Raw genomic sequence first — 14,320 nt, 5'->3', positions numbered from 1 at the left:
CCGATGGGGAATAAACCAAGATAATCCTGTGGACTGCTACTCCGGAGCGTGTTGGGAGGGAGGGTGGGATGGAGCGGTGTGTTAATAGAGATATGGCAGCGGCTGGAACGAGGGCTGAAGATAGCGGCCGAGGACTGGAGCAGAAGTGGAGTAAAGTGGGGGGTGGACGGGCTGCAGTCCCACAGATAGAAAGAAGACAGACTTAGAGTATATACACATTCAGACCAGGGCGACATGCATGTCTCGGTTGCTTTAAACGACTTGTATACGTCCATTTTCTACACCCGCGGTCACTCCAGTCAGACCACAGGTGGTGGAGCATATCCCAGCTGACACCAAGAAAAGGACGAAAAACATGTTCAACAGATCGAGGAATTGATGTCAAAACTAATACGGTGAAGCACGACTTCGTCCAAGCACACAATCATACCAAACAGCTGCGGAGCCATCCGACAACATTTCCCCTGCCCTCCTGAAGAGCTCGGGGAGACGGCAGGTTTACAACAGCACACTAGGGATCTGGAGATGTCTTGTTGGAAACAAGGTTGCATATATCAGAAAAGAACTGCCAAATAATCTCTGCACGGGGGTGATGTGCAACCTACTATAGCATGGGTTTTAGAAGTTGACTTGCACAAAAGACGACTGCCCAGGCTACTTTGAAATTGTTAGGCTTGTGTCCCTGTACTTTGGCATAATTTCATTTACAAATGTAAAAAAAAAACGCGAAAATGCATTTGTATTATATGTAGGTTGATTATACGACTCATTTTAAGAATGCAGGAGGTTGAAATTAAGCTTTTGTCAATTGGAAATATTCACCTAAAAACTAATTAAATCCTATTTTATGAAAAGGTTGGCAGCAAATTCCACTACAATGGTCACTAAAAAGTCTTTTTAGTTCTTGAGGAATTGTTTCAATCAGCCCCAAAAAACCCCCAAAAAACGGAAAAAAAAGACGAAATAAAAGAGGAAAGCCTCAACTGAGCTCCACCCAGCTGGTCCACAACAGTCTGACCAGTGGCCATAAAACAGGTTTATTCTCTGCAGCCTGTGGCTGTTTTCTGCATCAGCGATGCACGATGGCGGCTGTGACGTTGTCAGACGTTGGATGGATTTCCTGTGTCTGGTTTGGTGTCGACAGCCATCTCTCATTCAATCCTCTGGCGTCGCCAACACACACACACACACACACACACACACACACACACACACACACACACACACACACACACACACACACACACACACACACACACACACACACACACACACACACACACACACACACACATAGCTGTGGTCAATTTTGCCCAGCTAATATTTTCTCTTGCTGCTACACCCTGACAAACAATATCCTCTCTAATCGCTATATAATACCACCCTCATGGTCAAGGGCACAGTGCTGTGTGTGTGTGCCCGCGCACGCACACGCGCGCACACACACACGCACGCACGCACGCACGCACGCACGCACACACACACACACACACACACACACACACACACACACACGAGTCAAATGAAAGGCAGTGAAGATGAGACGACTTGCCCCCGTCGGCTTAAATGAACCCATCGTCAAATCAAACGTGTATTAAAATCCCAAAATGCCTGTGATTACAGACGAGTCAAACAGATTGGCGGAGATGCTTGAAAATCCCCTCCAAAAAGCATTTCATGTCACCGACTTCCCACTCACTCTTCCCGCTTCTCTTGCATAAATAGATGCTTCTTCTCAGACTGTTTATACTTCCCTTTCTTCTTCTTCTTCTTCTTCTTCTTTTCTTTCATAGCTGTTGTACGGTCACAGAACTGCTGTTTGAACACTGAGACCTTGGCCTTTTCCCTCTCAGACTAGCTTGTTTGCACACACATTCTGTGCTCCTTCGGAAAACGGCAATAATTTAAACGCCTGAAAACCAGGGAATTATCTTCTAATACGGAGTATTACTCTGACTTTGAACAGTTTTCATTGCGTGCCCGCCAGCGTTGAACTATACTCCGCTCCTTGTGACCCTCTCTTTCGATCGTACGCGAGGACAGCAGTCCTCCGGGTGCATTTAGCTGCTCCTGTTTACAGTCTAGACTGTTTACGACCAATATTTCATTTACTGCTTACCAGTAGCGGGACAGCGGCAAACACTGAAGGGGCTGTTTTTCTCTTTTCTAAGCCTCTGTTGTAGCTCCAGTGATGCCAGTCAGCCGCCATTAATCTGCTTTTAATTAGATTAAAGCGCCTCTCGCAGAAACAGGAAGCGGCACCCTTGTGCTTCGAACGGGGCCAAACAAAGGCTCCGATTGGGAAGTAAATCTCACCGCGCTCCCTCCTCCTTCCCTGGAATCGCTCGTCTCATAATTATTACTTTGCCCTGTCTGCTCAGGTTTGAGGAGAAGGAGGGAGGCGGATGACATGGTTAATCATCTGAAAAGCCTGATGTCGCCGGCTACTGCGACATCCCTGTACTTTTTTCTTCCAGAACCCCGCAGAGAGTCGTAGGAGGAGACGAGGGGCACTGGGGTTTTTTTTTTAAAGTGAGGAAAGTTTAGATAACTTGAGAAACGGTTGACTGCAGCCGCTGCCGCAGTGGGCGGCGGCACTGCTGAGTTAATGCACTGCTGGGAATCGGAGGTGCCCCACTAGCCGTCGCCAAGCACAGGTGGATAAATGCTGCCATGCATCAACACACACAAACACATGCTAATCTGCAAGGACTTCACTCCACTAATGATGCGCAGAACAGCTTCTCCTCATTCAGACCTCCGAGGAATAGCATTATTATGCAAACCTCTTTATATTTTCAACAAAAGACAAGGTGTTTCCACTTAAACAAACCTTGTGCTCCCCTCATTTGTTTTTTAATCCTTGGCTTATTATCGCTCCTTTCATCACTCCTCTTCTGTGCGCCACGGCTCACGAGAGGAGGACGGGGAGTTGAAGTGGGGAGTCGCAGTAGCTAAAATGTCAGCTGCACGCCGCTGGCCACTCACATAATTACTCTATTTTCTGTTACGCTTAGTTTTATTACTTGAAACAAAGTCGGGAAAGTGACTGGCAGGAAGGAGGTGTTGGCTTCAAGTGGTGGATTCTACGGACGGCGGCTGAATCAGATTGAGCCAAAATTGTCTTTTTTCTCCCCGGCGTTCTCAAAAAAATTCCGTCCAAACGTCACTATGAACACGGCTCATCACGAAGTTTAAGGGCATGCAATACAAAAGCCAGGCCTTTAGGGGTGCTGTGACTCACCAAATACACCGAAAATGCAGAAGAAGACAAGGAGCACACGTCAACAGACATTGTTTTCAAAACGCTGCTGCCAGTGCTAACCACTACACTAGCCAAGCTTCAAAATACACATTAAATATATTCACTTATCCAATTACTTCAGTCAAACCTTTATCGACACCACACATGACATATGACATGTATTCAGATATAACAGTGATTATCACTTTGATGATATGACTAAATAAACACATACTGTATATGAATGCAATGCAGAATCTTGACCCAGTAATAATCACAGCAGTCTTGAATTCTGTTTCTGTGAAAACTGTGTGACAATTAAACACAATCTATTGCAACATTTAGCTGTTGCTGCCCGGAATACAGGAATCAGTACTGAGTGACCTTTCTCACAACAACATATGTTCAACCACACTGTCTCCAGTATTGTCGCTCACACTAAATAATCAGTGATAGCAACCTCATCATGTACTGATTAGCGTCACTAAACACCACATTGAGTTTGCTTTTATGCAAGTTAAGGTAAAAGCCTTGATGATCGCAGCACTGACAGCTGTTTTGCAGTAAGGTCTTAACAAGCTGGCAGTTAAATACTGTCAGTAACATAAACACAGCGTCTCTTCTAGAGACTGTGATGTTGTCTGATTGTGTGGCTGCAGTGGTCGGGGATCAGATCAACACTGCACAAAACCTGAAAACAGCAAACAAAGCAAAAGTCTTCTCTTTGTTTTAATGCGATGTTGAAAATATGACTAATTCCCCGCTTAATTTTAGCATCAATTTCGCTGTTATTACCACTGAGGCCTGACCTTGCAAGAAAGCGTCTTTCGCAGGCTGTCTGCTGACAGTTGGCTGTTTAGAGCTTATTTCTGTTTATAACACGAGTAAAGAACCTGCTAATAGGCAAGGCAAGGCAAGGCAAATGTATTTATAGAGCACCATTCAAACACAGAGCAATTCACAGTGCTTTACACAGAAATTAAAGAAATTTAAGACAAAGACCGAAGAAATGTCCTAATAAAAGAAATACATTAGAGCTTTAAAAGAAATAAATTAAATACATAAAAACAAATAATGAAGCGGGGAGTCGCAGTAGCTAAAATGTCAGCTGCACGCCGCTGGCCACTCACATAATTATTCTATTTTAGCATAATCTACCCATAGGACTATGAGGAGGTGAACCTCCAGGGCTGTGACCTTTACCTTGTCTGGGACTCCAGTCAGACTCTCTGCTCCCATTCCTTCGTAGGGGTACAAAGAAAATAAAACCCCTTAAATAATACTTGGAATTTAGTTTCTTTCGTTAGGTACAAAGAGCAAAACCGTGAATTTAACCTTTCGTTTAAGTACAAAGAGTAAAACTGCCGAAATTATTTAGTTTCCATTAGATCCAGCCTTTTTTTCTTCCAAGAGACACCTCCACATTGACACTAAGAAAAGCTAATGACCCCATTACTGATATACATCACACATGACAGTGAAGCCAAATGTTGGAAAACATTCAGTTACATGCAACATATGAAAGTAGAACCTTCCAAAATGCAGCAGCAGGTCATCTCCAGGGCTTCAAACTCAATTCAGTGTCTTTTTCCTTACCATATAAAAATATAGTTTGATAGTTTCTTTAGATTATTACCCTTTATTTAACCGGGTCGCCCAAGATATGTCTTCTTGGTATTTCTTTGTTTACATTCCATTTAGATTTAGCAGCGAGGGAACAGAGACGCAACTAATCACACATTGTGAAACACCGGCCTGCTTTTCTTGGAGCAGTATCGTCTTCCCTTGAGACATGACAACATTCAATAGAAAAAGGGACACACATCACGCAGTGTGTTTGGCATAAGGAAGGTGTAATGCTAAGAGAAATGTAACGACAGAGGCTACGGAGCGATATTAGGTGCCAGACAGTCTGGAACCGTCACTGTGTGGACTGGACTCTACGTGTCAAAATAGCCGAGAGAGCTGAGAGTGAGAAAGTATGTGTGAATGCATGTGTCCGTGCAAGCGTTAAATGCTTGTATGTCGGCTTTTTGCTTGTGTGCGTGCTTCAAAACGCACAACATCCCATCTGTGTGCGTGTGTGCGGCCAAACGTTGGCGACGCAGCACGTCCTCATCCGGGGTCTCACCTTGCCGAGAAATGTGAAGGTGGGGAAGAAGGAGGGAAAGGAGGGAAGCAGCTGAACCAGCCGGCTGGCGTGTTTGTCCCGAACAAAAAGGCAAGTGATCTGCAGCAGTGGGTCAACAGGCTGCCGGGGCTGGGAGTCAGCGCTCACGATCCGGAGTGTTCAATTCCACAAAAATGAGGCGCTTCTGGATGAAACTGCTGCTTGGAATTCAGGAAAATATTATTAATGGCTCGCTGCTCTAACTCCGAGTGTGAAGAAGACACACAGAGTTGGGGGAACTTTTCTCTCCCACTGCAGGCTCGCTTGTCGAAAACAGACATGGCACAAGCGCGACGACATAGTTTTAGCTTCAAAAATAAAAACCAATGTGCTTCCTCACTGCAGGAGGGATGTTCATCGGGCCTTCGGGCAGGACGATTGTTTTTTTTTTTTGTATCACCACTGTCGCCACTTCTCGGCCACAAAGATGTAGCAGCGAGGATTAGAACAATCGGTTTCATGCCACAGAGCCATTAAGTGAAATATTTCTCCTCCGTGAGGGGAGACAACAGCTGCGACAAACCATGAAAGTGAAGCTCCATTTTCTTTAACTCAATTGAGCCGCTGACGTTTAGACTTCAGGAGCTGCAGAGATATACATCAGAGACGGCAAAACAGTCAGTGTTCATTATACTACGAATAGCGATCTCCGGTGGTTTGATATCAAAGAGGTTTATACAATGCAATAAATAACAGCTTTCCACGGGCGCCGTTTGTCGATGCTATAACCTCCCTGCAAATTAAATGCTTGGCTTGCAAGACAATGCCGAGAGACACATAACGCTGTTGTTGTTGTTGTTGTTGTTGTCCTGGTAAAGCGCGGCTGTTTTTTCCCCCACCGCTCAGTGCGGGTTTGCAAGACGAGGGAAGCCCAATAAATCTCACAGGAATGGAGAGACAGAACTGAAGTGGCAGAGAATGATAGAAATGAGAATGAGCGAGCAGCGTAGAAAGAGAAATACACCGGGGCAAACGTGGACAGCTCCGAGGCTTTTCAAACACAATGCCTTCAGCCGCTCGCTTCCATTGGCAGATACGACTAATTAGCATGACCCTGATGCAGTCAGGATCACACAGCTTCACCGGGAAAGTACAAGCAGTTCCACTGAAAGATTCATCATCGGGGGGGGGGGGGGGGGGGGTGCGGCTCTGCCATATGAAATAGTTTTCTCCTCTAAACTTTCCAACTATTTCATCACACACAAATATATGAGTGGTGAGTGAGTTCACCCAGAGGTGCATCAGCTGATGTGGATTTCTCAAAATGACCACGTGTATATAACATGATGTTGCAAAAGGTTAGGCTCTTTAATGTTGGGAGTGATGAAGGGAGATTATTATGAGAAAATAATCACAAGTCAAACTCAAACCAAGCAATTCATACAGCAGTAAAAAGGAATTTCAATATTACAACGACTGAACACCAGCAAGCTGATACTGTCGCTGAAACTGGTTATTGATGTCGGGATTTAACGAGAAGGAGACGTCGGCGCAGACCGAAGACGACAATAATTATGGTGCTTTCCAGTAACGAGCACTGTAATAATGGAATTACAGTTCCAATTAGGATTTTAAAAAATGGCTGGTGTATTTCTCAAAACCTCATCAAAACCTCAACATTTAATGTAGTTTTGTATATAACTCGTCCAGATGAAAAGCATCTCAAAGTGATTGAGGCCCCATTTACACAGCGACATTTCAAGTGAAAACGCATCGTTTTTGAGATTTCGTTTTAGAAAATGTTCACATTTACACGGAAAAGTTTAAAAAGAAAACAACAAAAACAGTCTGTTTCCATGGAAATGGCAGAGATACAGACAAAGAGCAGAAGAACTATCGACTGTGGTCATGGTGTGCACACGCAGCAGCAGTGTAGTGGAGACGTTGTGTTTTCAGTGGCTCTGAGCTCTGATGTTGTGTAAATAAACACCCCAAATGCAGCGAAAGTCGTCCGTTTTCACTTGAATCAACCGAACTTGCCATTTGTCTTGGAGGATGATTCGTCCCTCAGCCAAGGCAGGCTAATGAAGGAAACAGCATGAACTGATGAAGAGGAAAAGGGATCTTCCAAAACACATGACCAAGCCTTGTTGATCTAATCTAAGTGTTTTTCCACAAAAACGTCACTACAAAATAACTATAAATGTTGTAGTATGTTAAAATATGATTCATCAACATATTTTATGAGTTTCTCAGTGGAGGGATCGCCTCTGTGAAACATATATTATATAAATTATATGTCATGCATGGCCCATGTTTCATAGCACCGAGCTGCACCCGATGTAAATTAGGAGTAAGTTGTGTATTTCTTTCAAGTTTTGGTGACGCAGAAGCACTAATTAACATATTATCATCTAATTTGTACCATTTAACTTTCTTTTTTTTTTCTCTCATCACTCAGGGAGAAGCAAGTTATTGCTCGTCCCTTCATGTGCTTTTATCTAAATTTACGAGTCATTTGAAAGAACTATTTACTGAAGCCGTGGTGCTTCACTTTTTGACAGTGGTCATTGAGAGAAAGAAAATCCTTTAGTGAGTAGCTGCTGAGACGACAGTTGCTGTCAACTTTATTAGATGTGATGTATGAGAACAGGTACTCGTGCACAGGGTCGAACCAGATACTGGTATTGGTGCAACTCCTTTTGTGCATCTTACTTCCCATTCTCACCGAGTGACGGCACAATGATTTCCTTTGTTGATTTCCTTTTTCCAGCCAAAGGGAAGCAGAGATGAATCTCTTCATCTTCAGCTGTTCATGTTAAGATACAATTACGATGAATGGGGTGAATACCGTGTGCCAAAGAGCTTCTTTACTACAGGCAACCACTGATTATTTTAGTCTCTTAAAAAGAAAAAAGAAAAAAAAAAGAAGCTTTTACAAGCTGCGCAATCAATATTCACCGTCACTGAGGGAAAATAATGCCTTCCTCAGAGGTCAAGGTCAAACGATTCCTTGAGTTTAACTGGAATCTGAGCTGTGGCGCTCATTGAAAACGTCCTCACCCTCTGGCCCAAGACGTGAGGCGCCTTTCACACGACACAACGCAGCAGAGTGACAAGCGGAAAAGATCAGATGAAAGAGGGAAAGAAGAAGAAGTTGAGCGTACAACAGCAGCAGAGGTAAAAAAAAAAAAAAAAAAAAACTAATTAATTTAAGACTTTGTTTCTCTGAAGACGATGGTTTCTGCATTCTCTCGGCCCTCTTCAAGCATTACCAAACACCAGCCAGAAGGAAAAGAAATGAACTTTTTCGGGGGATTTAGCTTCAATTCTTGGAAATAATGAAGCAGGATCAGCACAAATACATAACATCTTCTCTTCTCCCCCTCCACTCTTTCCTCAACCTTTTTTTTTTTTTACCAATCGGAAGGTAAACGCTGTGGTTTCAATTAATTGCTGGGAAAAATGTTTCATCATCTCAGGCGCTGGTGAGCTCACCGGGTCTTTAATGAGAAGTGTCTTTTCACACTTCTTAATTACTTTTGTTTCAGACGCCGTCTAGGTTTCTGCGAGCCGTGTTCCGGATGGCGTGAATAATGAGCCGCCAGCGAGCTGGTCCTGCTTCCAGGTTAACGCAAGCAAAAATAATTCACTTAGTCAATTAGGGTGGGCAACCAGGGCCGAGGTTTGAAGATAGAGAGAGAGAAAAAAGAAAACGCGTATATATGTTTTTTTTTTATTTCATTAAGTGAAGACGAGTGTCTATCGGTAAAGAATTAACAGCTGAATGCGGATTATAACACACATTACATCAATCTTGTCTCATACATCTAAAAGTTGTGCAACTTCGTTATAATTAAGTAGAAATGAGACATTTATCTATTTTATCCATCTATAATGATTTATCTAGTTCAGGAGGAGAGAGAGAGAGAGAGAGAGAGAGAGAGAGCGAGAGAGAGAGAGAGAGAGAGAGAGAGAGAGAGCACTTATATTCACACAACTGAAATCGCAACTTTTTGAAAATGGCTCCCAGGGTGAAACTTTTCGGAAATCCTTTGACTCCTCTGTGTAAACCAGGGGGGGGGGCAACTAAAACATGCAAACGAGGAATATTCTCGCTAAGGCTTTGCTGTGCGAACCACCACATCATCACGCAGCAATACAGCGATACGAGACGACGGCCATGGCTACAAGGCAACAGGGCCTGCATATTATACGGGAATAACGAGCAGCAAGAATAAAATATTACTTTCACTGTCGATATTCATGAGCTCCAACTCTCAAAGTTTTTGTCGAGACTCACAGCCGATTGAGCGCCTCTCAGTAACGAGACTCCAACGAGGTAAAGTCTTCCAAAAAAAAACATGGCGTGTGAATCATTTCACTTACAGAATAAAAATGTAAGTATGAAATGGCGGTTTAAAAGATTTGGACGTGCTTGCATACAGACGTCGATAATTTCAAACGGGGAGAGGTCAGCTGTGTCATCTGATCTGCTTAGGATGTGTTCTTCTAAATGTCACAGTGCTCTTTCAAAAATGGATGAATTATCTTTTTATCCATTCGTGCCATTCATCCAAGTTAGTGTGGCAGGGAGCTAATCCATTACCAGTCAAAGACAAAGAAACAGACGATTGTAAACACTCGCGTTGACAGGGGCTGTTTCAGAGTCGGCAAATAACTTAAAACATGTTTTTGGTCTGTGGTGGAAACCAGAGCAGGGAAACATGCAAACGTCACACCAGAAGACTGGACAACACCCGACTGTGAAACAAAAACTCTTCAAGAGTTCCAAATTCTTCAGAAGTAGATCAAAAGGTCCGGAATGTTACTTTTCCTTCAAACCTCGGAAGCACGTGAACATCTTTTAGCTCAGTGTTTTGGTTGCATGGCCTCTCTGCTTTCATTTGCACTGATTAAACCATCCAACACATCCAGCCACAACAGGCAGTTAATGTCAGCGTCAACAAATCTGATAAACTCCCTGTATTTTACCTGCTCAGCGTCACATGGCAGACACTCAACGTTAGCATTTAGCCGCGGACACGGTGAAGCGTTCAGCAGCGATGAGTCAGTGTTGTGTTTGTTCTGCAACGCATCTGAAGGAAATTAAAATGGCTCGAAAACTGAAAAAACAGATTTCAATAGTCAACAACATGTACCGACGTGCAACGAGCTCAATATTTCTGTATTTCTTTTCTTGCTCTCTCCTTCTCTCAGGGAGCACGCACGCACACGCACGCACGCACGCACGCACACGCACACGCACGCACACACACACACACACACACACACACACACACACACACACACACACACACACACACACACACACACACACACACACACACACACACACACACACACACACACACACACAGATTAATCACTGCCCACTGCCGGGTCCAGCTTGCTCCCAGCATTGACCTCACTCTGTCTGACATCAGATCAGGACGGGGATACACATGTAATCTCCCGTATCTCTTGCTGCCATCGCATCCAAATGAAAGCGGCTCTCTCCGTGCGAGGTCTCCACGGATGACCACGGGATGCGACGGAGGCCGAGGGCGGAGTATACGTGTCCAACACAAAGCAAACGCGTACTTTCATAGTCAAACTAACCCGGCTCCTCGAGGACTCTTTACAGTCTCCTTCTTTCACGTTTGGTGTTTCCTGGAGATGAAGACGATGCGTCTGCTTGAAAAGTCAATGTGGGTTTTGCTCTGATGATTAAGCTTGATATCCATGCATCTCACTGTTAGTTTTTCCACCCGAGTCGAGATAATAAACACCAAAAAATGATTTGTCTCCAAGCAACAAAATGCCAGGCCGCTCTCCACAACGTGAACCCGCTCTTTTTAACTGTGCATGACATTTAGGACTGTAACGATAATTGCTTTCTCTGAAGGCAAAACTCCAAAGGGTGTTGTTTGCAGATTGTATAACATAATTGCAGCCCGATTGTAACTGCTATAGATTCTTGGTTGCAGCATGCCAGCTTGGCTTTCGCCCATGAAAACCCAGCAAGTGGAAAATATTAATTATTATCCTTGGAGCTCATCTGCTTCCCTTTACTTGAGGAGAGAGTAAAACCAAACGGCAAAATCGGCTTAACTTGGAAAAGCACATCAATTAACTGTGATCTAGTTTAATGAAAGCTCACTTTGCAGTGTTAATGTGGCTAATTAACAGTCAAACAGGAAGTGGTATTGACTGAGAGTGCCTGCCACGGGACATTGATGAAGGTGCTGATGTGTAAATACCACCCGAGGGTGTGGAACAAGCGCAGGTCTTGTCCACAGGCAACAGGAGGACATCTGCACTCGCACACACCTTCCTACAGAGGAAAGTATTGCACTGACCCAAACGCGAGCAAATATACATCCTATTACCACCAGTGCACGACCGCCTGCCAGTGCCAAAAACAAAGAAGCAAAGAGAGTCTGCCGGTGCATATATACAGCGAATCACACATGATTGCGAGGATGAGCCTCTGCTACTGTTTGCTGCGTTACCTTTGAAACCTCTAATCAAAAAATAAATAAAGAGGAGCAGAGAGGAGAAGGAGGAGGGGAGGAGGCAGAAAATCTCTTAACATGAATAAAAGCACTTGTGTAAAAAGCCTCTGTGGAGATCAGGACCGCAGACAGAACATTTCCCAACAACAGAACATCCAGCTTGAAAAAACAAGCTTTAAATTTTTTTTATAAAAATGTGATTTCTTTGTTACTGACAGGCAATGTTCTTGCGTCCTAGCTCAAGGCTACACTTCAGCCACAGATAATGGCTTCAATCAACTTTTAGCCATTTTGGCATTAAAGCTCCAACAAAGTTTGGGAAACAAAAAAAATATAAACCAAAAAAATACATGCTGTGTATCACAAGTCAATCGCTCAGTAGAAGTTCTGACACACTATGATGAGAGAGCTTATTGAAGTACCAAATACACACACTGAATACCAAAGTGCAACATATTGTTTGATTCTCAACATTACATGGTTGTAACAGTGTTGGGCTGCACAGTGTTGTATTGCAGTAGCCCCTAACCTTTTTCTTGAGGGAACAATATTTTCACCAGTACAAACCTCCCCCCCCCACACACACACACACACACACACACACACACACACACACACACACACACACACACACACACACACACATATATATACACACACACACACACATACACACATATATACATATGTATGTATGTATGTATGTATACACACACACGCACATACATATGTATGTATGTATGTGTGTGTGTATATATATACAGTATATACACACACACACACACACACACACACACACACACACACACACACACACACACACACACACACACACACACATATATATATTTATATTACACTTTTAATGTAGATGGTAATATTAAAAAGTTTTTTTGATCTCAATGAAATAAATGCTGACTCATATATATTTTAAGGCATAAAAAAAAGTTATACCCCTTAAAATCAAGATGGCTTCGCAAGCCCCCATGAATCTTTGATGCCTCTGGTTGTGAAATACTGGTGTAGAGGATCCAATGATTCATAGTTGTTCAATACTATATTTCCCCATCTTTGCTGAGCAATCAGGTTTACATGAAGCGATTTGGAGGATCTCCAGAATAAGACGGCTTGTCCATCACAGTCAAGACACACTTGCATTCACACACAGGCAAAGTCGAATGACGAGTTTTTGGACTGTGGGAGGAAACACATAGAAAACTGTAGGCTGGAAAAGCTCGACAGCCTCCCAATCTGGACTCAAACACAGGATATTCTTGCAAACCATCACACCACTGTGAGGCTCAGCCTCTCAATTTGAAGTTCATCTATCATACAAATGTAGTGAAAAAGAAGCATTTGGTTCACATTCACAATGAAACAATGAGTTCCAAATCCCACCACAGACGGGTCACCACTCAACACCCACCAACAAACATTGAGATTCAGAAAAAGTCTATCATTCTCAAATCTTTCCTTTGATGTGTTATTATCCTATTTTTTCCCCTTCCTTTAAATCCAAATCTGAAATTCCACATGCATTGAAAAATAAAAAAAGGATTATGTCCATATCACCCAGTCCTATAGTGAGTAACCACCAACAATGACAACACAGCAGCATTCAGTGGACACAATAGGCGCTGTTTAGCAGCGGACTTGGTCGAGCTCAGCATACAATAACCGGCCATTTTATTATTGCCTGTGGTGCCCCGGTGCATTGCTGCAGAGTTCAACAAAAAGAGGGGCTTATGGAATTGTTGCTCTCACAAACTGCCAACAATCGACCGTCTCTCTGGAAGCACAGACCCATCAAACAAAACTAAATCATCAATTGTGTAGTTTTATTCTTGTGTGTAGCTGCCACAGAGGATGCTGTAAACTATATTTCACTGCTGCAAACACTGTTTGCCAATGGAGAGTCCACAGTGAGAATAATCAACTATTCCATCCTATTGTTATTCTATCATCAGCGAAACAGCAGAGTGACTCTTTGTCTGTCAAAGGCCTTCCATGCTTCAGTTGACCGACACGTCTGACCTCGAACCAAACTGTTCGCTCTGCAGAGGACAAGTCACTTCCAGACCCGTGCCACTCAGGCGAGGCACCACATACCTTTTGAGGGCTCTGTACGCTTGGGCAGATCCAGTGTGTCGTAGTTTTTGTCATTCTCACCATTTTTTCTGCCTGGATAGAGAAGAAAGGAAGTAAATTGATATTAGTATGTGACACCTGGATTGTGAAGAACAATGAATTGGACAGGAGGGTGGAACCGATACGGCTATGAACGGCCTGTCAGTATACAGTATATGGACTGAAAAGTGTGCCAGACATGGGTGGTTCCTGTTATTAAAGCTTTTAAAAATGGCAATACGAAGAAAAATGTATGTGTTTAGGTAATTGAAGCTAGAGCAGGATTAGAGCTAACCGTTAATTGTACATATCAGTTCCACC

The 14,320-nt window shown here is 43.4% G+C and overlaps 1 protein-coding gene across 4 annotated transcripts in view; it reads right to left on the bottom strand.

Annotated features, from left to right (window-relative positions):
- Positions 1 to 14,320, bottom strand: part of arvcfb (ARVCF delta catenin family member b) — a 125,118-nt gene that overhangs the window by 28,638 nt on the left and 82,160 nt on the right. For all 4 annotated transcript variants that reach the window (XM_080499590.1, XM_080499591.1, XM_080499592.1 and 1 more), the window contains one exon: positions 13,982 to 14,053. In XM_080499590.1, coding sequence (XP_080355716.1) covers positions 13,982 to 14,053 — 72 coding nt within the window. The remainder of the gene's footprint in view (positions 1 to 13,981; positions 14,054 to 14,320) is intronic.

The sequence above is a fragment of the Blennius ocellaris genome, assembly GCF_963422515.1.
Source record: "Blennius ocellaris genome assembly, chromosome: 7".
In the NCBI taxonomy this organism is placed as follows: Eukaryota; Metazoa; Chordata; class Actinopteri; order Blenniiformes; family Blenniidae; genus Blennius; species Blennius ocellaris.
Note: the sequence above shows the minus strand (reverse complement) of the source record. Positions and strands in the feature narration are given on the sequence as shown.